Here is a 25,449-nt window from a genome sequence, read left to right as displayed (position 1 = left end):
AGTAAAACCGGGCTGTTCCATCATTTGTTCTTGTTCCCCGTTTAGGAGTTACTTCCGTCTTGAAATGTGTTTTCACGCCCGTGACGATGATCGTAAACGACAACGATAAGGAGCGGTGGTTCGCAAATAGAGTAGAGGAAAGTAAACGTTTGTTGGGACGATGCTCGGGCGCGATAGAGAGGGTGCATAGGGAACGGTATATAGAAACCTTGGAGCTATGTTGTTACAGGGTTTTCATGGCGGCAATGAAAATAGTAATTGGAATGAAATTATCGCGGTAGGCGGATGTTTTTAACGCCAGAAATACTGAAGTTTGCTTTTTATACCGTCGGAATAATCGTTAAAGAATCACATGCAATTATTTTAAATAAAACATCACTCAGCTTCATGAGAATCACTCAGTTGTTGGCTTTTTAACAGTGTAATAAAATGAAGAATTTACTATGAGCGGTACTTTATCGTCAAGATTCCTCGCACTTTTGCTACCAGATACAACATATAAATGCTTTTAACTTTTTATTTTATGGGAATTGGAATCCTCAAAAACCCACCGTTGTGAATCGACTGAAATTTCTATAATAAAATTATTAATTATTGTGGTTATTCCGAAGAAGTCCAACGTTAATAGGTCGACATACCTTAACTGGTCTTTCTACGGTTAATTCAGATCGATGCCCTTTTCTTTACCGGGGCAATGAATTCTCGACAAGGGTTATGTAATCCTCGTGTACCAAAAGAAAAATAAGGCGTTTGGAAAACCAGCTAATTATGCAGGAGTGTTTGTACAAGCGCAGCGTGCGTGTACCCTTGTTAATGACGGTTGACCGCTACGTTTACTTTACCGCTCTTTTACACGTCCCGAATTTTAAGTGACGTTCGAATTTGCCGTTCGAAACGCGCGAACAACCTGCAGACCTTTTCCTTTTCTCTCGGTATTTCGAATCGCGTTTAAGATTCGAATACTTGCTGCTAGACATTAGGGTAGCAATTAATTACCGCGATAACGGGGAAAGATAGATGTATCCTCAAACAGGCGCCGAGACCCTCCTCAGGAGGCAAATAAACCGAATGTGTTTGCCCGAGCATGTTTGATACCGGCGTGTTATTTATCTGGCAAATGTACACGACCAAGACCACGAGTCTTGAAATTACTCTGATTTTAATTAAAGATATCCGTGTCCAACGGCGAGGATGTAAAATCGATTTTGTTATTATTAACCGGAAAGTTATTACTGTTGGACGTTTGTACAGATGAATCGATGTTAAGTAAATTTTATTTTTATCTCTCGCACTCTGAGACTGAATTATGAGTTTAAGTAACTCAACGGAACGAGAATAATAACTTCGATTATTTATTACAGGAGTGAATAATAAAATTAAAAATAATGTCACTGTGAAAATATAGTTTGTCAATGATGTAGATACATGTATTGCAAACATGAAGTATATTAATTATCTATCTTCACAATGTAGTATTTTTATAAATAGAATGGAAATCTAGCAATGTGTAAAGTTTGGAGATTTTGCATTCGCCTTGTTAATTGTGTAGTCGTTCACAGTTACCTCTTTGTTAGCGTGAGAGTTAAACGAAAGAAACCTTGAGATTTCTTTTAATACTAAATTGTGGTTCAATTCCTTCTATCCTTCTAACTTATCTCATTCGTATTACAACTTAACTACCAAACTTAACCAAATTACATCCAAGGAATTTTCTATTTATCGATAGAACTGACTAAATCTAAAAAATCTAGCAAAAATCTACATCACGATGCGTATGACAACTCTTTCGCGTAAAACATATTCCAAGAATGACGTCGTATTCGCTGAAGCAACTAAATTATTCGATAATATTTTCAGGAAACGTCGGACGAATGGCTCGAGAGCTGTCGAAGAGAAGTCGTGCATGGTCCGACGGTTGAATGATACTCGAAGATAACGACACTTTGGCTGGCATTAAGGCATAAATATGGAACGAGGGTCAGGTGCGGCGACATGGACCGTAAGTGGGCAACGTGGTGAGGTACGCGGTCAGTGACATCCGTGAAGCCATCTCTTCGGGACCTACAGGTTTGACCAGAATTCACAGCATCACGTGAATGCAGGCAAGTACAGGAACCGCTATTCGTGCAGCTGTGTAGCAACGACACGCATTTTTCTCTTCTTCCCTCCTTCTCCACGTTCCGTAGATCGTTTCCGCGAGGATTTCGAAATCTCGTTCCCGGTTACGACACGGATATCACTTTCCTGTCAACTTTTTTTCAAGCTCGCTCGTCCAACGCGTCGTCAATCAGAGACGTCGAATCGATCAGGGATCGATGATCACGGCTTACTCGTGCGGTCGATCGATGAATTACACTGGGAACTGGATTCGGTTCATTGAATTCAAACTTTTTCTTATTTGCTACTCGAGATACGTACAAAATGTCTTTCCACGCGGTCTCGTTTTGAAACGATCGAGGCGAATCCCTCGAGGATGGGGATAATTTCAACGAAATTGTCGTTCGGAATGGAAAGACAAGAAGATTTCTTTGAATATCCGAGGCCAACCAGGAGTTAACGAAACTCGTGGCTTTTTGTCAAAGGAACGTTTCATGGTGATGGCGATACGTCGAGAATATCGATCTTTTTCTCAAATGCAAAAGCCCTGCAAACACCCCTCAAACGCGCCGATTTGATGGAAGAAAACCACGTCGGCTGGTTGGATCGAATTGGATCGAAGAACGCGTCGATCTCGATGGATGCTCGTTCGCTCGAAAGGAAAGCTGCGGCAAAAACGGTGACGATAGGTGCGCACGAGGGACAGGATCACCTAGTGATCTAGTTGAAAAAAGGAAGAATTGCGAGAGGAAAGAGAAACAGAGAGAGAGAGAGAGAGAGAAATGTACGGAGTCGTGGGGAATTCAATCGCTCCCCACGACCATTTGTCCACACCTGCTGTTCGTCGAACCAGCCAATTGTCGGCGGGGTGGAGGAGTGGCAGGTTCGAGGCAAAAACGTTGCATCTCTAATGAGTTCTCATTGACGATGCAACGTTTTTGCACGTCGCTGCGTTCGAGGTAACACGCTGTTCCGAGAATGAGTCCCGATGGCTACGCGTTGCGACGGGAAACAGGATCGATGCTGAATCGTGGCGTTGATGGATCGCGGGAAGGATGACTAAGATCCAGCAAGTGATCGCGGTTGTTCGTATTTTTTTACCATCCGTTTTTACCGTTCGAGCGAAACCGGAAGATGTATCGATTGATCAGATGTTACAACAACCCTTGTGAGAAGGTTAATAGAAATTCTGAATCAAGTGCGATGCGCTTGATTAAAATTCGATACAGGTGTCTATTAAGGTAGTTGAATGCACAGAATGAAAATCGACGTAACAGAGATTCAATTCAGGAAGTGACGAATGTTAATTCTGTGTTCCGATAGTTGTTTTTCAGTGAAATTAAAATTGATCAAACACGGAAGAAATAGAAGATTCTGACACATACAGATATTACAGGTTCGAGTTTATATCTCTCTTTGTAATAGTGTTGGATATAATAGTACAGAACATACACGATTCAATTATGTAATAATTTTGTCCAGGTATAATCTCGAAGATTAATAGCTCTTAGAGTACTCTCTCTACTGAATTTCTCACCACAGATTTTGTGTTTTAGTCGACCAGATTGTGACCTTAGCTGTCTAGTTCTTGGACACAGTGTAATTAACTCGGTTGTATGATCTTAAACTAATTTTTAGAAAGTTAGTACACGCACATGCGTTTACTAACTTGTCTTTCGTAAGAGTCTTGAGTATATCGCTTATCTTATTGATGACTAGGCTAAAGGTAATCACTCAGCAATGACCTCATAAAAAATGTAGTGATTGATCTGGAGTATCAGCGAAACGATTAATCTAGCAAACCAAGAGGTACGAAGATTGTCAAAATTAGGTTGTTAGCATTTGATCGTTCACTGAAACAGGCCTCTATAGATTTAGCATTGAGTATTTGCGAATAACGAAAAAAAGATAGCAAATAAAATCGATTAATTTGTCCAACCATTAATCTGAACTAATTTGAATTCAACATTAGTACAGAGCCAGATGAAGCAGATAAATTTACCGACGTAACACTGTGTCTTTTCCCACGAACTTGACCTTGAGTTTCACGTGACGCAACCCTGATGCAGGTGAAAGTGGTCTCTGCCTGCCTGCCTTTTGGAATGATTTCTGATGCAGCAACGGCATTATGGCCACAGGGCAGAGATGACTAATCGGTCCTCGATCGAATCTGTCAGTCGACCACGTTCGATCTATCATTGACCGTGAATAGCAGGCGCGGTCAGGGATAGTCCGCGTATATACGTAATCCGAAACCGGCTCGACGTAAACGGAAGAGACCGTATAAGATATCCCCGAAGAGAGCGTGGCTCTTGTGATGGAGAAGAGTGGCCGCACTGGGACGACCCGAGTGCCGTCGAAGAGCGAATATGGTGTGCCATGGGAAAGCACCCTGGGGCCCTCGACTTGCCCGATGCCAGAGGTGAGCATTATGAGGTAAGACTATTCTCTTCTCGAAGGGAAAGGAAGGACAAAGATAGGTTCGATGTCCTGGCGGAGCCTGGCTTGCTCATTCAGAGTTTGCCTGGTTGGGTTAGTCATAGCGGTGGTTTGGAAAAAGAAGATTAAGGAGAGATTCGATCGGGCTGATCATCGACGAGGAATTAATTCTATCCCTGCGTGTTTGTGTAAGTTGAATGTCGGGCAAAATTCAACCGTGAGAATCTTTTCTTTTGTATCTTGTTATTTTTTAGATGTGCCTTGAAAATTTATCAGAAAGTGTTTGGTTTGGTTATCTAGATAGATCGTTTTGTCGGATAGTATTTTTTTAATTTTATGTTAACACTACCTTTATTACTATTTTTTATATAAATAATTGTAACGTAAGTAATAAATAAAAATTATTTAGTGAATTGTTTTAACTCATTATGATCCAAATATAGTGCAACTGTAATGTTTCTCTTTAGAAGCTACTATTCTCTGAACTGCCATTTGTACGCTTTTCGTACGATATCTAAAAATTTTTATAGAGACGTTAATACAATTTTTAATCAAAAAATCACTGTAATTGCATAATCGCGTATTACCGATATTATTTTATCTTTTTAAATGAACGCGTGAAGAATGGAAAGTCTGATCGAAGAAAGTCAGCGTTCTTCCTCGTGAAGACTTCCTTTTCGTGTCATCTCACGTACACTTGTTCCCCGCCAAATGAGTTACGTTCCGATGCGTTGAGCGTGTACATGCAGTTGGTTGAAGCAAGACGAAAGGGAAGATAAAAGTCTTGTGGAGCGAGCGGGTTCTTTTGTGAAAAAATTTTCCTAGTGGATTCGCTGGAAAACTTACCAGAATTGGATTGCGATGCCAGTAGAACAGCCAAACAGAGTATAATCCCGGGTCGACAAGGCCCGGCGTTCAAGGCCGACATGTCGGCAGTCTTTTTCCGTTTCCTGAAACCATGAAAGACGTATTGTTAGCTACATCTGTTCTATTCGAATGTCTAACTTCTTGAATAACGTTTCTTATTCTTATTGATATTCTTTATACTACGAAGTTTGAAACTTAAGTTTAATTCGAAAATATATAACGAAAGTTAAATATATTTTTCTATAAAGTTTGATTGTTTAGTTCGAACGAAGACATTTTTCTTTCATTTCTTTTTTATTGCTATTATTGTATATATTATTTTTATTATTTTTATTTCACTGATTTTTTTTATTCTTTAGAATATAAATTTATTACGTTTGAAAGTTTACTATATATCTGATAAAATATACAGCTAAAAATGCCACAGTCTTTATTCTATATATAAGCATAAAATAATTATTTCATAAATTGTATGATTTACATTCAAAATTATACGGGGTTATCACAAAGCACACGTAAATAATATAGAATTAAAAAACAGGAAAAACTATGAATATTAGAAAGTAAAGAATTAGTACATTCATGAATGTCTCAAATTTATGATATTTAAAGACCATTATTTTCTCGCATTACACAATCCCAAAGTGTACGTGTACTACTGTTCGAACCAATGGATTACTCAACATCCTTAAACATTTCTTTTCACGGCATGTCTATAAAGAAGATGCTGTCATCCTTCCAATTTCTTTCAAGCATTCAGTGAAGAGCGATTTCCGTAAACAGACGTCGGTTAGAAGTATTATACCTTGGCACATTGGTCGATCGCGTTTCTTCTTTCTTATGAACTCGACCGTGTACCAACAGCAAAATGTAATAAGCCATTGTTCGTTTTTCTCTGCTGAATGTTAAGGTCATATTTATCCTGTCACGTGGCATTCTAGTGTAACTGTCGCCCAGTGACAGCTGGACGTGCTTGGAAGCGAGCCAATCGCATACCTTCGCACTTCGACCGGCTAGTTCTCGCGATACATCGGCGTGGTATGCAGATCAGGCTGACGGATGAATAAGCACGCGTATTTCGGTGTCAGCCGAGACGTGAAAATTCACGAACACGAGGAACGACTTGTATGTTGCCAGTGAAACCGATTCACATTGCTAAATACCAAGTCCCTTTCACGTGTGTACGTGGGGCGTGAATTTACGAGACGTGGGTGCGTGGGAATGCGTGTTTGGATTCGCGTGATTTCCGGCTGTCTTTTCACGGTGATGTGTGCAGGAATTTCTCGTGAAATTCAAGGGCAAGTTCAAGGATAACCATGAAAAATCGGAAGTGCATTGGAATCAAAATCGATTCAATAAAAGAATAAGAAATTGTATAAGATATGGTATCCGAATCACATAGTACAGTGTTTCGTATGATTCTTAATTGCTTGAATTTCATTAAAGATGACGTAGATAATGGAAAAATTTTACGAGAAAAATATTAAATTCGAAATTAAAAATGAAGACCCGGTGATGTACTAAAGTCGAAGAATTTGTTGTGGAGCCGTTGAGATTCGCATAACATTCAGCAAAAGTCTGGAATTTATGAGTTTGGGTGAAACATAAGTTTTGAACAATTTACATACTGTTAAGTGGTTAATGTTTGCCAAATTCATGGATAAAGATGAGAATTTAATGATATACTGAAATCGAAGAATCTGTCAACGAAATATTGGAATTTGTTTGATGTGTTTGCTGATCTTTGCGCTGCGAAAGATACAAAAATAGAAATACGAAATCGATAATATCGTAGCTGAATAATCTGTAAGAATTTACATTGCGAATTGATTGCGAAGATTTAGCAAGAGGTCAGAGAAGATTCAGTATTTCATCATCCGGAGTCAACGAACGACGAATGTGATAAGAGCCGGCATGAAGAACGAATTACGTATGTTAGGAACGCGTTTCACAGGACTAACCATTTAAAGAGAGAAAAAAGAGGAAAAGAGAGAGGGATTGAAGGGAGAACGAAGCAAGAGAGAAGGAACAAAAGGAAGAATTGACAGGAAGAGAAGGTGGACTTTGGTGAAGCCGGCGCATACCAGTTGCGACAGCGGCTTAATACAAAGGGCCACCGAGATAAAAGAGCGTGGGTAGTTTCTCTTTTTAAGTCTTCGACTTCATCTTTTCTCGTCGTCTACGTACTCCCTCCGCTGGAATTTCATTGTTGATCGAACGAGCGAGACAGAGAAAAATAAAGGATGGAAGCGAGGAAGGAACGCGACTCGTGACACCTAAGCTCGTGCCTGCTCGTTAACGACGCTGTAAATTACATCTTGCAAGTATCGTAATGAATCCTCGTCATTGCTGGATGGATTTCCTCTAATCTTTTTTTTCTTTTGCATATGCAACGAACGACCGAGGGAGTCAACCGTCAGAGGCTAGATGCGAAAATCCTGGTTCCTCACGAGCCGGCAAAAGCTGCGTGTCATTGCGTATTCAGGATACGGCCCATTGAACCAAGGAATTCGGTGAATGGGTATGAACATGTATTGACGAGCGACTCGATCCCTTGCCGAAGTATTCATCGGCGAATAAATGCAGACGCACTGTCGAGTGTTGAAGTGGAAGGGGGTTAGGCTTTTGCGGTTTGTATTGAGTGGTTGTCGATGAAAATTCAACAGTTGGACAAATGTATTGTGACAGAACTTCTTTAACAAGTGCATAGTCCGTTGACCCACATGTGGTTCAGTGTACTCTTTACTCTACCTTTCTCTAAATGAGCATCAACATTTTAATAACGTTATGAGAAATTCAATAATTGATTCTTATGAATGTTATATGCAAATATTTATAGATTTTGTCGAACCGTGAATATGTTAATATTATACAGTTTTGTAGTAGACATAGAAATTCGGTTATCGGATTTTCAAAGAATAATCGATCGATAGAAGCGTGAAAGCAGTGATCATACAAATTATTTCAGTAATGCTTACAACCCTTCGACGTGCGCGTACACAAAGAAAATGAGAAATTGTTTGACACGTCGCAACGTATTCTAGCCACTGAAATTCCGTAAAATTAAAAGGGCCGCCACTTTCTACTCGCGTCTATTTTCTTCGAAATTCAATGAATTCACGTCCCATTGTCCTATTATCGCATTCTTAGCTAAACGTGCTCGTATGTTCGTTAACACAGACGACAAGGTAGACGCCGTTACGCTCTAACAGGCTAGAAACGGCACGCCCACACGATGACACGTCGTGAATGAAAATGCGAGCGCACACCTCGTTTCACCGGCCGATCGTTCTTTCTCTTTCGTGGCATCGTTCCCCTTTTTCCCCACTGTCTTGTCTACTTCCCTTTCGTCGTAAGATCGACATTCGCGTCGATTCACCCTCATTCGTCGCGAGTCGCGTTACTTTCCTTCTTACCAGGACCCGGTTGCAGCCACACTCGCCGAACCGCGACTAATTTCACTTACGCTCTCGATACGGCCGTGCTGCAACCGAAAACCCGATTTCACGAAGCGATACGGATACAGATGAGTACCTGACAACTAAATAAGCGTAATCACGTTCCAATAGTGAGAAGCAAGTGATTTTTTTTAATAGGAACGCTGATGGAATTAGCGAGTCATGGGCAATTATTCGAATTAGGATCACTAGATCAGGTTCTTTAAGAAATCATTCACTATATGTGGAATATTATTGAATAGAGCTGAATAGGGGAGCTCCTCATTAGGAGTTTGAAATTTTCTTTCATTACATTTTTTGTTGTTTCTAAATAACGTATCGTTAGCTGTATAATTAGACTCTTGTGAATGTACCAGATTTTAATGTTAGAATAATTTCTTAAGATTCAAAAATAGAATCTTGAAGTTCGTGCTCCTCGTAAGTAACATATTGTCCGCTATAATTTGTCCCTTTTGAATTACCGCAGCTATACAGCATTTACTGACACAGCAAACAATAAGATCATATCACTTCCGTGTAAAAAGCGTATTTATTACGCTAATTCAAATTCGATGGATACATGCAACGATTTCCTAATATTTAGAAACTAAATTTTGATAGTAAGAGCAATAAATGCCCTTTGAAAGTAGGAGAATTCTCTTATCGAGCTGATAGAAACCATGGTTCAATAAGGCGCCCAAGTACAGATAAATTTGAGGCTAACCAGGAAATTTAGAAGTAGATCGAGAGGCCACGGAGAGGACAGTTAGAAACCGCAGTTAGAAACAACAGGCTGATAACGATCAAGGAATGATCTCCTCTATCCCGGATAACAGCTGTTCGCGCGATAATTGCGACAACATAGGAGTTTGGTTTGAGTATAAGGTGCAGGTAGATGCACCCACAGGTCCGGTGAAATGGGGTGCCTGGTGCCAGAGGTTCCGTTAGAGCCCGGAGGCTGCGTTCGTTCACCATTACCGTGGAACGCGGAATATGATTACCTTCACCTGGGAACAAACTGTTCGTATCCCCTCCGGTGCGGAGACCGTGGGCGAAGTTTCCACCACGGAACCCGTGTCCCGGTTAGCCGTTGATACTCGACGATGTATCGTGATTAGGTAAAGACTGGACCTCCGCACGATTTCCGACGTTCCAGGCCGTGAGATTGAGATCATGCGGTCTGACTCGAAGTCTGCGTTATATTAGGTTCGTGCATAGGAAATATCATCTCTGAAGTTTGATTTTATAGCACGCGTATCACTTATTAAATTTAATCGAGTGTTAATTAAGGTATTGCACATTGATCCATACGTTGTGTAAAATTTCATCAATTATTTTTTAATAGTTTTAATTTTGGAAGCAAAAGTGATCTTCTTGGTTCTGGAAAGGTATCGTTCTCCGACAGAAGTTCCGAAACCGTGAACAATAGAGCGGAATATGTTGCCGAAAGTTGTCTTTTTGTAACTCGAAGATCGTCACAGTCTTAACACGCGGATATTGTAACTTTGCGCAGAATCGTTATGTTAGATGCGTTGTATGTTATGCAAATGGACTCGCATGCGTGCACAAGCGAGATCGCGACATTGGAACTGGTCCCAGTTCGAGAAGCGCGCGATAAAATGTTCCTTACCGTTCTTATCTATTAATTGAAACGTTTTCGATGATTTACGTTCGATAATTTTTCGAGAGCCAGAAGAACTTCTCTTCACTTTTGTCCATTCTTGTTTTATGGTTACCGAAGTCTTTTTTAATCGCGGTGATTTGGATGGAATGGGTTATTTTTGTCAACTTGTTATCGGTAGCGTGCGAATAACGGTGATATTTTGTATAAAGTTCTGGAAGGAGTGGACGTGGCACGGTGACACGATGCGAGGTTCTTACTTCCGACATGGTAATACCCTGAATGAGTATCGGGCCGATCGAGCAATGACTAACGGACCTGTCCGCCTCTCCTAAAAGGCAGACTGGCCCGTTGAAGCGATGCTTCATCTTCTTAGCGGGACGACACGATGATTCGACGTCCAAAAGCTCGATAATTGACAGGCCAGGCTCGTCGGTTATCTCGAATCCTACGCGGTAACTGGTCGCCCTGCTTTGGCTATAAAGTGTCCTTGGGAACCTGTTCGAATCATGTGTGCTTCCCACATTAATCAAACCACAGTCGAGATTGTTATGTCTCTTGACAAATGGTTATTTGCAAGGTACAAGAGTTTGGAGCCAGTTCTAGTATTCTCAGTTTATGAAAGAAAATAAAGTAGGAAATTACATAGTATGCTATTTCTGGGTTTCAATAGGTTTCTTAGGTTTCTAATTTGAAATTCTCTCAATTTTTTAGCTGTAGAGGATTAAATGTGAATTCTGAATCGAATCGTCTAAACGACAGCATCAAATACAAGTTAATAATCTATCTATTCGCTGTCGTACGTTGTTAATTTAAAATGCGTAAAAGCTCAAACATCCATTAAAAGATCTTAGAATAACGGTAGTGTATATATAGACAAAATAATCTGTGGACATACGCAGCTCGAAAATATTATAATTCTAAACCATACAAGAGTACCGTACAAGACAAAGCTAACATTACAAATTAATTTTTCGAGGTTCACTGCACATCGCGGCCAAAGGTTAAAGAGACGCCAGGTTTAACGTGGTCGCTAGGAAAAAGTAATTTTATGGCTAATACCGGAGGAAGTTTCAAAGAAGCAGGCAACAAGCTCCGTGCCGTTGTATCTGATACAAGAATCCTGGTCGAGCCGGTAACCGGGAGTGGACCGAATGCAAAAGCGGCTGCGTCGTGATCTGCACGTTTCAGTTTATGGGCGCAAACGGGTTCAAAGATCAGGGATCTGTCTTTCTCTATTTCTCTTTGAGGGCGCGAAGGTGAACACTCGGTCAAGTCGAAGCTAGTAAATGACGTTATGTAAATTGTCAGGTATACTGTAAACTTCCGTGACTCTGCTACCATTAGCAGGGACTCTGCACCAGGCATTAGCACTGGACTCTTCCAATAGACGCCTCTAATCTTCCCTATTTGCGGGTGTTATTTGCGCTATTAATTATGAAAATTCCCTTTTTGCAGCGATCTCCGTTCATTTCGTTCTTGTTACTTGTCGCGTGTTTGGTCCGGAGAAAATTCCCTGTCTCGTCTCACCCCTGCAAGCTATCTCGTTTCCGCATGCCGCGAGTACTGAACAGTTGCAGACTGGTCCCGGAGGCTTCTCGACAGGTTGACGGCGAGCGGCTCGTTACGCGATCATCGGCGGACAATCTGAACTCGAAAGGAGCCGTACACCACGGGGAGCTGCGTACGGCCCTTGCTGTTCGATACAAACGAGGATTCGTAGCTAGCAGTGGCTTCTGCGTACCACTGATCGTCCGATCCCCACGTAAAGGATATTACGTTGGCTATGTGCCTCTCAAAGTTCGCGTAACATTCAATTTTCCATCATCGATGAATATACGACTGGTCTCTCCGACACAAAGAAGCATCGAGCGACGAGACCGTCCGTCCGATTCATCAACATTATTGTAAAACGTAGAATCATCCGACTGCTGGCATGAAACGGCACAAATTGCACGCAACGAAGAAAAGTCAGTCTGAGAACGCGGGTTCCTCGCAGAAAGGTTCAGCAAAGCACGATATCCGTACGGCGGATATTACGCCGGAGAAATCATTAGCACGGGGCTAAGCTGTGGCTAAGAGCGGAGGCAAGCTTCGGCTTGGCCGTGTTTAGAGCTCCGCGAGGCGATTATATTGCGGGTTAAGGGGCTATCGGGTATTCATTACGCCTAATGACCTCTCGAAGCGGCGAGTGCTTTTGGGCACGATGAAACGATGGAACGTGAGGCGGCAGCGGCATGGTCGGAGAAGGCACTCTCGGAACAACGGGGTTCGATTACTCAGGGCCTCGACGTTCACACGAGGGTGCTCGAGCAACAGGTCGGCATCATGTACACGGGCCTCTATTTATAGATCTACCTGAGCTAGAATTACGTGGGGTCGAGGATAAGCCTGCCGACTCCTCGTCTTCACCTGAATCCACGACGAGGTTGTTGCGAGGCTCTCGTCGCTACCCTTCTTCGGCCATATTTGGTTCGTTCGCACCGGCAAATCGCGTTTCACTCGGTGATTCTTAGGAATTCGCCCCGACCGATCGACCGGTTCTACTCCTTTTTCGCATTTTTTTTATTCCACCCTCCCGGGTTTTTCCCCATCTTCTATCTCGCCAAGAACTTCCAGAAATTTATCGGTTCCAATGGATCGGTTCGTTGTACGAATTTCGCAGAATTTTGGCTACGTAACCGTCTAGTAATGCGGGACCCTATAAACCACGGCGAAGAAAAGATTACCTGGTCCATTAGCGTTCCTTACCCTTAGGATTCTTGATAATTATACGTTTTGGATGTAAATTTTTAAGGCAAATAGCATCGTCTATTTTTATCGATGTTAATAATACATTTTCAGATAAGTATTTTCGTTTCTAGGAATATTTCCAATGTCTAATTTAAAATCGATATATGCACAAGAATTTTTCTACTTTAACTACGTAAGTCCCAAAAAACATACTTTGAACAAATTATACGAATCAATTAATTTTGGATACCGTGTAATATCAATTCAGTAGTCTTTCGGATAACATCGTTTAAATAGAAAAAAGATATTTCATCGCTAGATTACTAATCGATATTAACGTGTTGCAATTCATACATTCATCGTAAAATTATTTATTAGAAGTAGCGATACGTAATATCGAATACGAAACGAGTAGAACGGATCGTCGCATGATACGCGAATCGAGGTACGGGGAGATTCTTTCACTGGCCGGACAGTCTAATCGTTTTCGACGTAATAACCTCGAACTACTATCATTCTGTTTTTCGAAGACGACGCGAAACCATTGGAGCATGTCGTAAGAGAGTCTTGGAGGAGCGCATCAGGCTATTCAAAGTCCCCCTTCCCCATTTATCTTGCCCATCCTATAGAGTTGTGCGTCGCGATTGAAACGTCCCCTCTGTGTCGATCGATCGTTCGATCGCTCAGCAGCACGTAATAACGAGTATTACCGCAAGATGCGGCGATTCCCCTGGTATTATAATATCTCGTCGAAAGATCGCATCGGGGCTGGGTGCCTGCAACCTCGATAGGTATCTCTCTTTTTCTCTCCTCTCCCATCTCTCGATTCATCCCCTGTGATGCTTCGTCACGGAACACGCGGCTACGCTCACGTTTAACGCGATGCATCGGAATACTTCTTTTCGTACTGTAATGTTACTGTTATTATTTAAGCCGCGGTGTACATTCATTACTGTGATTATTAAATTTGAGCAATTTGCCGGTGGTACACGCCGCGCATCGTAAAATGGATATGCGTTAAGAGGCGCGCGCAGATACGCTCGCTCGCCGCGCGTTCATTTTCGTTAAACGAAAGGGAAATTATTTCGGCGTACGTGTTCTTGTATTACGCTAGACCGGAGTTGCTCGAGCGGAACGCTGTCTGCGCGAAGAGGAAGATTACGAAAATTGAACCGAATTGATGAGGAATTTCGACTTAACTAGCGGATATGTTTCTAGTGAAGCGCACGAGGTAACGAGATGAACAAATCGATTGACATTTATGTTCCATGTCGGAGAAGATTGAGCGTAACGAAGGATCATGGAGATAAAGAGTGTTTGAAAATTAAAGTTTTACAGATACGTTTTTGTTGAGTAGGGAACAACTCCAATAATAGAGGTCAGTGAATAGCTTAATAAAGAAGATATTGATCAGTATCACGATCAATATATGATCAATGAATATTGTATAAGAAACATACTATTCTGTCGTATGTTGTTACTGAAATGTGTACTAAATTAGTCACTAATTGCGAGAAAATATTTCAGTTTAAAGGCTACACATTAAGATGAATTGATCATAGCGTTATAATTCTCACTGTTCTGTATGCTTAATTAATTATTCATATATGAACGTTATATCATAGAAAAAAAAATATCGAAAGAATTTAACATGGTGTAGCTGAAAGATCTAGGAAGTCACTGTTCCTGTAAGGATCGCAAAGTTTTATCGTTATACACGAACGCAGCACGAAGTTGCTATGCGAAACAACTTTACGCCAGCGTACAATTAAGTTGATATTATTACCGCGCACACATAACTCGGCCGTAAGTTACTCGCATTCTTCGCATCCTGCCTCCGTATATCTCCCTTATATATCTGGAAAAAGTAATAAAGGCCTAATCCCATCTTCAACGCCAGACGTTATTCTTCTTCCTCGTTTACGATTCCATCTTCTTGAAAGTCGTGTTTTCCCTCGGCAGAGATCGTGGTAAAATTCATGCAAAACGACGAAACAATTTCCGTTTCGTCTATCGCGATGTTCTCTCGAGACTCGTGTTATTTTCTTTTTCCGTTCGCAGCTCGTCTTTTTTTTATAGCGGAAGTCGCTCCTTATCTAATTTCTCCTTCGTAGTCTCTGTCTTCCCCTTTCGGCAAAGACTTCCTGCTTTTTGGTCTGGCGTTTGTACAATCCGTTAACGTCTCTGCCACGAACACGCTTTTCATCCTTTTCCCTTGCCCGAGCTTCGTTATCGACAGAGTTCCTTTGACTCAGCTTCCTCTTCCCCGTCATTCGTCGTTAGTCACCCTGTCAGCTTTCCACTTCTCTATCTGTGTATCGTTCGACGTAGCGTATATAACGAAGAACACAGAGAGGCGAAACCACCGAAGAGAGAGAGGGAATTTAGAAGCCACGATAAAAGCGAGGGTCCCTTCTTTGTTTGACGAGAGCCTTTTTCCACAGGCGTCTTTCACGTTCCCATGCGAGATGCCTCTCCATCCTTCGTGGTGGCAGCCTGGCCGGGGCAAACTCACCGAGCTGTCTGAGTTTCCGGCGCGAGAAGTGCCCAGAGCTCGTGTAAACACGAACAACGCCTGTTCGTATACGGCCCCGGCTAGGGAATGCAACGACTTCTTCACGGATAATCCATAAGTGGCTGCGGCCCCTTGTCCATGTGCTGTTGTTGTTGTTGTTGTTGTTGCTGCTGTTACGCCAGTGTCTATTGCGTTGCAGTTCTCCCGGGATCTCGTGGCACGCATCCGCGAACGCGCTCCGCTTTATTCGCGCAACGTCTTGTCGTAATTTCAGAGGATTCTTCCCCGGTCGGTCGATCGCGCCTCTCCCTGTAATTTTAGCTTTCCCCCTCGAGCCGTTTCCCGGATGACTGCGATCCGAGACGCTGGTAATTGTAAAATTAATTTTACCACAAAGTGAAGCAAAGCCGTGGAAAAACAGGTTCCCGCGACTCTCTGGTTGACGTCTCCTCTCCATCCTGTCTTCCCTTTTCCTTCGGTTACCACTTTTTACGATATATTTCTCTACCGGCTCCTCCCTCCTAAACGACTGGTAATCCAATTATGGACATTTTTTTATCAAGTTGCGCGTGGTCCGCATAATACGAGGCGCGATATTAGAGCTACGTAAGTAAATAGCATTGAAATACTGATCGGGAGAACCGATCAACGAGGCAATTTGCACGAAATTAAAGTTGCCGCGATCCACGTATAGAGGTATCGAGCGAGGGAGGGCTAATCGGGGCTAGGTAATCGACGAGGAAGATGATTGGTGGCAGATGTGTAGCCCTGTGTCGCGATCGCGATCATGGACAGGAATGCTCATCCAAGTCTCTACCTACGTTCTCTTTCTCTTCCTTCCTTTTTTATGATTTCTCTTGCTCTGTTTGATCTGGACGCGCGCCCTTCCTCATTATTTCTCTGTTCCTCTTTAGCCCTGTGATCGGAAAGATCAGGGCGTTTCGAACGCGCCGCAGCCTATCAGATCGCGTAATAACAGGAAGGCACACTGTGATCGCGGTAATTAAAACACACCACGTTGTAATCTCCAGTCCATTAGAGCCCATCAATTACAACCTCCCTTCCCTTAACCAGGCGCATCTTGAAGCGAATCCACTGACCGGTATCTGTAGTGCATAATTCAGGACGTGTTTCGTGATAATGGTCCCTTGGATGGCCAATGAATCGATAGGTTCCTGGAAAGGCACGTGATTTAGAGGAGCAGCTCGCGAATCCTTCTCCTCTGGCCCGTTCTCGATTAAAATTTTTTGTTGCTACGTGGTCTGTGTCCTGCCCCTAATGATCCAATCGCGGTAGCACCGCTCTCATAATGGATTCTGATCGTAGCTGGATTTCGAGGAAATTAGTTGACAGAGGCAAGGTCTATTCCCGTGGGTGATATAACATGGTAGAGACGATAGTCCAGTTTTTATCTGCGAACAGCTTTTCTGCCACCGAGAGCAATTTTTCACGAGGTCGTTTCTTTCATTCCTAAGGGACCTCTTGGACGAATGTAAAATATTTGTGGAAGCGATTTCATGGCAATAGATTCGCGGCGCTATAATGGACGTAGCGATTTACGCGTTTGTTCACGTCGATGCGAGGGATTTTTCTCAAGTTCCGGTGCAAACAAACGATACGATATTATCTTAATTTTGCAACTGTGACCAATTCCATTGCTAAAGATAGAAAGCAATTAAACTGTACAGCGTCAACGAAAAGTTAAAAAGTGACAACGATCTCATATCGTTGATTGAGAATTGGTAATGTTTGCTTTTCATGGCAAATTTATTTCGCCTCTCAAAGCATTTATTGCCACTATAAATTCATAACAGACGAATATTTGATATTCCAAAGCTGAATACGAAATGTCTATGGCGGAAAATAAAGTGATGCGATGGATACTAAAATTTCGCATTTAAATGTAAACGTTCAAGTATATCTCGCTCCCCCTGTGAATATTTTCGTGTTAGTCCGAAATATATCGGAAGGAGGGGAAAGCGTCGTTGTTCTACAATCTACAACGATGGAAGATTATTCCACGATCTCTATAAAAGGTAGCCGCGAAATCCTTAAGGAATTCAGTTTGGATGGAAAAATATGCAGGGGATCGGCCCTCGTCTCTCCTGGTTTTCAATGTCATTATATCTCCCCTGAGTATCGTCGTATGGATTTAGATATAACGCCATTTAAGCCATTCCTTACGTTCAGCGAGTGTAATGCGAACGCAATACCATCACTAGGCTAATCTCGTTCCGCGTTACGTAATGTTTCACGTCCTTTCTCCGCTATCTTAACTTTCTTTGAAGATAATGCTCCAACCTAAAGCCCTAATCGAACGACAGGGTAACGTCGTCCATGCAAATGGGATCTGATCCTCGTTTGAATAATCGACGCGGTAAAGTAATGGGACTAAGAGTTGGATCGTTCGTTGAAAAATCCTCGTGAGTTATCTAGGCTCTTTCCTCGCTCTTCGACAACTTGAACCGCGTTCTTCCGTTATCAAGTATTCCCTCTCTTCCTTTGCTATTATTGGCAGATGCGGCCAGTTACGATCCAGGGAGCGCCGGAAATTGTCCGTTATGAGGAGCTCCGGTGATTAATTATTATGCAAACTAGCGGTATCCGTGTTTCTCATCCTTTAAGCGTCTCTAAGATGCCGCTGATCCTCTTGCGGCAGCGTGTGTAATGGCGTGTCTTTAGACCTGCACGGCTGGGCCGCAACGTTTGACAGAAATAGCATATAGCCGATGTTCACGGCGAGAAGAATGTGGAATGCCATTCTGACAGGCTTTTCTACGTGGCTCAATTGCAGCCTGTCGTCTCTGATCCTCAAAGACTGTAGAACGTTACTTGATGGGCAATATGTTACGGTTATTCAGAGGCAAATGGTATCGCGAAGGAGATGTCTTGTCAATTAATCCTGCCGGCGTTATGCTCGCGATTACAGTTTGTTGCGACTATTATCCTCATAGGTAACTCGTGTTTCAGGCGAACGTTAATATCCGTGTTCTATGTTCGTGGCAACAGAAAAAGATTTCTAACGACTGAATATAGCGGATAGTGGTCTGTGATATTGGCGAGTGATGATTTAATATACGGAAGAGATTATACGATCGACAGGTATATTAAGCAAACTTTTTACTCGACCGTGACAAAAAAGCTAATAGTTTGACACCTTGCATCGTTCAGCCTCGACTCTGATTAATTTTTTTTCTAACTGCTATGCACGGTGTAACTACCAAAGCGTAACACAATATTTCTTTACCCCGTTCCGTGCGGTAAAAAGTTGCTTAATGCGACGACCGACAAGAACGTAGCGATATAACGATCAGAAGCAATCTTTCTCCATGACATGCTACTTCGTTCCAAAACAAACTCGACAACTGCAATGGTTGTATTCCGAGGATCGTTTCTGTATCTTCTCTGGCTCGATTGGATTCGCGTCGACGTTGATTCGTTGCGTAACATCCTCGATTGCTCTCTCGCTGTTAAATCGATGCGTCTCAGAGGGCCGACGCAAGATTTACGTTAGGATGGCTGACTACGTTGGCACAGCCTCGAAGAGGATGACAAATCCGAGCTCTCGGGACTTATCCGTCGAGAAAAGCATACCATCCTTCTATTCTGGAATGTCGATTGGTCGTTGCTTGCGCTAGGTAGTAAGTACAACAGCGGGGCGTCGAGAGTCTCTTGACGCCTTTGGCTTCACCTCCGAGTCAGGGAGATACGAAAGAGGGTGCGCGAAGCGAAATAAACGGATAATTGAAAATATCTGCTGACGCAACACGGAAACTAGCGAACAACTCGTGGACTGTTTGACTTGGATTCTTTTGGATAACGTGAAACATAACGCTCGAAATAATTAGAGGACAGCTACTAAAATGACTTTGATCTTCTTCTAGAACAAAGATACGCAAATGAAAGTTTGCTACGTTTCCTTATAAAATAAGTTTGAGTAACGCGAGCTTTACGATAAAGAGATTGAAGGATATCGAGTGTATTGTGATGGAATAAGATAATTCTGTTTCGCATAAGCATTTAGTCGTACACAGTTTGTTGTAGAAATTTTTATGATATTTATCACAAGGATTGATTTTACGCTATGTTGACTAGGTATTTTCTACCCCCGTTGACGAGTACTGTATGCGCAAATTGCTGGAAAACGAAGCTGACTTCCTACAGCCACAATTCCTTCCAATCTCCCCGCCAGATAAACCCTGCAATGTTCATCGAGCTCGGAAGAACATTGTAATATTCTCATCCGTAATACCACGTTCAACATGCAGGCTGCTTGGATAGAGATATCGATGGCAAAGCTCGGAGAATGGTCGGCAACCGACTTGGAAGGACCGTCCTCGCATTTTTCGAGAGATTACAGAGTGCAGGGCTGACATTACGAGGACCTCGATACTGTTTCAAAGTACCGTTCCCCCCAAAGTACCGATGCCTCGGTCTCGGATGCGGCGGTTGTATGTCGAGCTACTCTCTAATTAGAGGCGTACTCGATACGCGAACGTATGTCCAGGGGCGAGACGGGATTCGATGCAAATAACAGCGGGCGTAGGCATCGCGTATCCAAACAGGGAATAATTAGAATAATAATGGAGGCGTGCCCCCACGGGTTCCTCCGATGAACGAAGAGAGGATCGAACGTGACTTTGACTTCGTTCTTCAACCCGTGTTTGCACATCGGGAAACCCTCGAACTTGCTGCATCGCCGCACTGTTTGCCCTGCGTTTACGTGGAAAGCCTGAAATACCGAGTTTGCTTTGGGCGCGGCGTTCCATGCGTTTCGTCGCCGACGTGACTGCCTTCGAGACGAACATATCCAAGTTCAAGACACCGTGCCACTTAGCGAGACAATGTTGAGAGTAAACAAGGCTTTACGCATCTTTTGCCCGATGCTTTCGACACGGCGTTTGTCTTCGCCGTGGGAATGCACGCGACACAACGGCCACGAAACTTCACTTTGGAGGTTGCTGTATGCAGATTGCTATGACGAAGTTACTAAGGTATGCATGCATGTATTGTGTAGAGATATACCGTTTGCATATAGGATTTGCTTAATCTGGATTAGCGTGGACACGGAAGCTAATATTGGGATTGTCTCGCTCGGCTGGCACAATTAATCCCCGTGTTTCAATTATCTAACTCTGCAAACAACGGGAATCAATGGCCGCGACACCTGATGCTCTGGTATTTTGATGGCGAACGCGCGAATATCTTGTGGAATTTTGAATATCGCAATGAGCTTCTATGTATATCGTTTTCTTCAATTTTGGAGATTCGTTATACAATTTAATAGATTGTTAACTTCCTATGAGATATTTCCAACCCCTTCGTGTTCTATGATCGTTGAAGCATTTCTCGAATTTGAGAAACATATGAAGAATTTGAGAAACATTGCTGATTTCTTTTCTCAATTTTATAGCACAGTTCTTCTTAAAACATTGAAACTTTTGTTTGTTGAAACGAAAACGAAATATGGACAAAGGGTCGGAGATTCTAGCAGGTATAAAATTTCATCTATAAATTGTTTTGCCACACCTACGTGCTGTAGTCATGGAATCTTACCAGAAACTATAAACTTGATTAATCAATACCGTTTGGTCGTTAGGTAGGTCTGTTAGTCTTTTATTCCTTCTTTCCGGGGTTACCTTCTAAAAGAAATCTACTGGGTCTTCAGAACAATGTATTTCAATTTCGTTGCTAAAGTTACCGTGTTTTAAGGTAAAATCACGCCCGATATGATCATCACGTAGGAAACGAACGTGGAAATGACAGAAAGTCTGATCCAGCCACGCGTTCGGACAGACAGACCATCACCTTCGTCTAGCGATTCCTCGTAAGGTCGGGGTGAAGGAACCTTAATGACTGGATAGAAAGGGGACGGGATAAGAGTGAAAGAAACGGTGATCCTGTCCTCCCTGGAACAGGCATGCGCACCTGTGTCGAGCTTTACCGATGTAACGTGCCCGATCCCTTAGCGAGTCACGATGGCCGGACCTTCTTGTACAAGGTTTTCAGATCGACGCGACATCCCGACTAGGAAACCAGTACAAGGAAGTATAGAACGATCGTTGGAAGAGCTTGCACTCCTAGGAAGTGGCTACGTCGAATGTACATGAGATTTCGCGGAATCGAACGTGACTAGCCGAGTTTTGCCGTCATCTAGAACGCCAACTACTATTTTTCTTTCCTTTCTTTCCATAATATATATGATAAATGCATCGGAAAGTCGAAGGTGATAAGAATTCTCGAAGCTAAATCAATTTCTATTCTATACATTCTAAATATGGTAACCTGTACACGAAAAGTTCCATATTTCAAATAGAATCATTTCACCTTCGTTTCGAAATTCTAACAAGGCTTCGCTTCGAACGAACTTCATTAAAAATTTTCGAATATTGTTACAAGTAGCCATAGATAGATTCCGCGTATGTAAAACATGTAAACTAGGGGAGTATGTAAATCAGAGGTAACGAGGCATGTGCCAAGGGAAATGATTCACTTATCCCCGGGTGATTGGCAGGGAATGGAAAATGGGGTTTAACTAACTCGATAAACGATTTTCTGATCTGTGTGGGACCAGTCGGCGATGTACAAAGGAGGAAGACGAGGAAAAGGTACATGTGTATGGGATTGGAGCACGAGCCACAACCGCGTTTGCTCGCCATTGTCCTCGTGGTCCAGGTGTGAGCTCTCTCCCCCTTGTTGAAAGGCACGACGGGCTCAGCGTTGTGATTAATATACGCGCATCCGGCCGACTGGAATAATTTTCACCGGCGCGCGTTCTGTAACGAAGCTTATGCCGGCGCGATGCGTTGTCAGTGACACGCAAAGAAAACGAGAAGATCGACGAGCTCTCGTGTACGAACTGGCCAACGGGAACGTTGTTCCGGTGGCCCTCTATAAATAGAATGGCGGAGTGCTTGATGATCAATATTCGTACATCCGGTTGGTTGGAACGATCCGACGGATATTCCTACTTGTATTTCATAAGAAGTAAATATTTTTTATGGCGACATGGAATGAAAGAGTCTGCGGTGAATATACTCTGCGTATCACGAACTAAGAAATTTATTTTAGAGATTTTTAGACTTTTGTTAGAATTTTTAAAATTAGCGATAAACACAAAAGTAAACAAATCTAGGATAAGATATTGTTACGACAATTAATATTTTGAAATTATTCAAAAGAGCGACAAAAGGACATCTGTAACGTGAATATCGAGTATAGAAATATACTTTTCATAATGTGAGCTTGGTTCTTCAACATTGCTAAGCTATAGAAGATAAGAAATATAATCTATCGCGCTCTTTCCCGGCGATTTTTATATTCGAATTCTATATTCAATTCCACAAAATCATCTACCAAATCCTACATAAATCTTACTATCCCTTAACACTTCGTCAAATCTTAAAACGAAAGAATCAATGATAATGCACACGATACAACGATCGAATTCGAAAACGGTAGCAGAATCATCAGCTGACGTATAACAGTGTCTCTGTGATTTCCAGGAGTCGTAGCAAGGAATTCCTGTCGTGAGGAGTATGTAAACGCGCCAGACGCCTCATTGTTACGGCGAGAAGAAGGCTGACTAGGGAACGGCATATATATATACCGTCAGAGAGAAGATAGGCCGCGCACGATCAGAATAATGCCTGTCGGTGTACTTGAACGAGGCAACCGGAGGTGTTAGTGGACTATAAAGAGAGAAGCACAGAACGGTCGGCTCGTGCACGAGCCACACAGCGGGACACTGTTGTGTCCCCGTGGCCCAGGTGCAGGGCCACCCTCGCGTCCCCTCCTCTCCGTTTACCGAGCAACCAACACCACGGAATGAAAGGTTACTCGCTCGTCGTGAAGAGCGCAGGCAACACCGTGTACCGGACCGGTGAAGATCGACTTCTCTGCAGGGCCTGGGGACAAGACTCACGGGAAATAATGTTGGAGACGGTGAACCGGATACGAATCGCGCGAACCACGAACAGCCACCCAACGTTATAGGTCCGTAGCGTGGTTGTCTTACCCCGTGTAAGAGAACCAGATACGATCTTCGTCGTCGATTCGTGTCCCCCTTGATCGGAGCCCACCTTCGGGGACAGGTTCAACGCGAAGACAAAACCTGTCGACTGTCGACGCGTCAGCCTTGAAAGAATGATAATCGTCGCTTCACGGGGACACCCACGAAACGGGTCGCGGTCGTTAGACAATCGAGCCTGGTAATCGATACGTTTATAAATGGTATCGTGGTACGATACCCTGTATTTTCTCTTCCACTCCTTTATTTCTTGACCCTAGAGAGAGGGTACGCCTGTTCCGGGGCGATAGTAATTAAGTTTTACGGCGAACCTTCGACCCGATTTAAGATACCGGCAGAGGTAATGCTTTAAGCGACGCCGGGCTGTAATAATATCTTCCTCGCCGCGTGATTTCTTCCTTTGAAATTTCTACCAGCCGGATATCGTGGTATTGTATGAATGAGAAAATTATTTCTAACAAGCGCCTACCAAATCCTATAGTTTCCTATCCGATTCTTTGCTCCCGAATTCTTATCAATTCTACTCAATCGGGGCTTTACGAGGCCGGCGAGAAGTTTCATCTCGATATTTCATCGAAACCATACGAATTTACGCTTTAATATCGGTTTCTCCCTCGTCGTCCATGGTTGATCTACGACGAGAGCATAAGAAAGCCAGATAGGGCGAGAGAAGCAAAGGTGTGCAGTGAATCGAAAGGAAAGCTTACGAAGAAAAGCCGGGGGAAAAGAAAGAACCACTGTGTAATAGATTCAAAGGGAGGAAAGGAAACGTGGCACTAGCTGGTTCGAATAAAACGACCAAGACGGAGCATACTTTGTTACTATCTTATTACGAATCTCCACAAATGGTCTTCATCAAGGTAAAGCCGTGTTCTACCAGCTTAATGCTTCCTCCGCCTTCTTTCGCACATTCCCTTCGACCTTTTTTCATCCATCGTTTCTCTACTATACTCAGCGCGTGTTCTCTTGGTGAGAAGAGAACGAAGGTGGATGGACTTCGGCTCCTAGTGGCCCACGAAAAACAGCATCGAGAAGGAGAGTTGTCGAAGACGCGAACGAAAGGGAGTCGATTCGACGTTATTAATCTCAGAATGGCGGTCAGGCGCGGCCATGACCGTGATAGTTCGGTCATCAAGATGTGTAGATACCGAAGTGGCCTACGGGTTCCACAGTTCATTCTTCATGGGTGACTTTTGCGTATATGCGAATGCCGGACGATTAACGATCGTACCTCGCGTTGCGCTCGTTAAGCGACAGTTTCTTCTCCCTTCGAGATGAACCAGCATAGCGGCCAGGTAACCATTCCAATGGAGGGAGAAGAAGAAGAAGAAGAGGAATGAGAAGAAGGAGAAGAAGATGAAACTGGTACACTGAGATCATCCCTTCGGTCGAAGACGAATGATCCGGACTCTGGGCTGGATACATTATCGCCATGTGTACGAGGCAAAGGAGCTGCACGAGCATCGGACGACACTTTCGTAGAATCGTGGATCGAGTACGTGACGACGATGGCGATCTGAAAGAGGTCCTCGAGAGCCAAGGTCGTACGACTAATAATAAGTCGGTAGGTAGGAATCGATTTCCCCATGGATCACGACCGGTTGCTTTCGAACCGGGACGAAGATGTGGGTTGATTGTCCGCCACGATACGAGTCCTGCGCGACAGTTTCTCTCTCTCTCCCTTCATTACTTACACATCGATATTTCGTGA

At 43.0% G+C, this 25,449-nt stretch overlaps 1 protein-coding gene across 6 annotated transcripts in view; it reads right to left on the bottom strand.

The window, feature by feature from the left end:
• LOC126916688 (titin-like) overlaps positions 1 to 25,449 on the bottom strand; it is a 60,811-nt gene that overhangs the window by 22,135 nt on the left and 13,227 nt on the right. For all 6 annotated transcript variants that reach the window (XM_050722717.1, XM_050722721.1, XM_050722722.1 and 3 more), the window contains one exon: positions 5,383 to 5,486. In XM_050722717.1, the coding sequence (XP_050578674.1) occupies positions 5,383 to 5,464 (82 nt within the window). In that variant the 5' untranslated portion in view covers positions 5,465 to 5,486. The remainder of the gene's footprint in view (positions 1 to 5,382; positions 5,487 to 25,449) is intronic.

This window comes from Bombus affinis, chromosome 5 (assembly GCF_024516045.1).
Source record: "Bombus affinis isolate iyBomAffi1 chromosome 5, iyBomAffi1.2, whole genome shotgun sequence".
NCBI lineage: Eukaryota > Metazoa > Arthropoda > Insecta > Hymenoptera > Apidae > Bombus > Bombus affinis.
The sequence above is the reverse complement of the archived record's forward strand: the minus strand, read 5'-3'. Positions and strand labels throughout refer to the sequence as shown.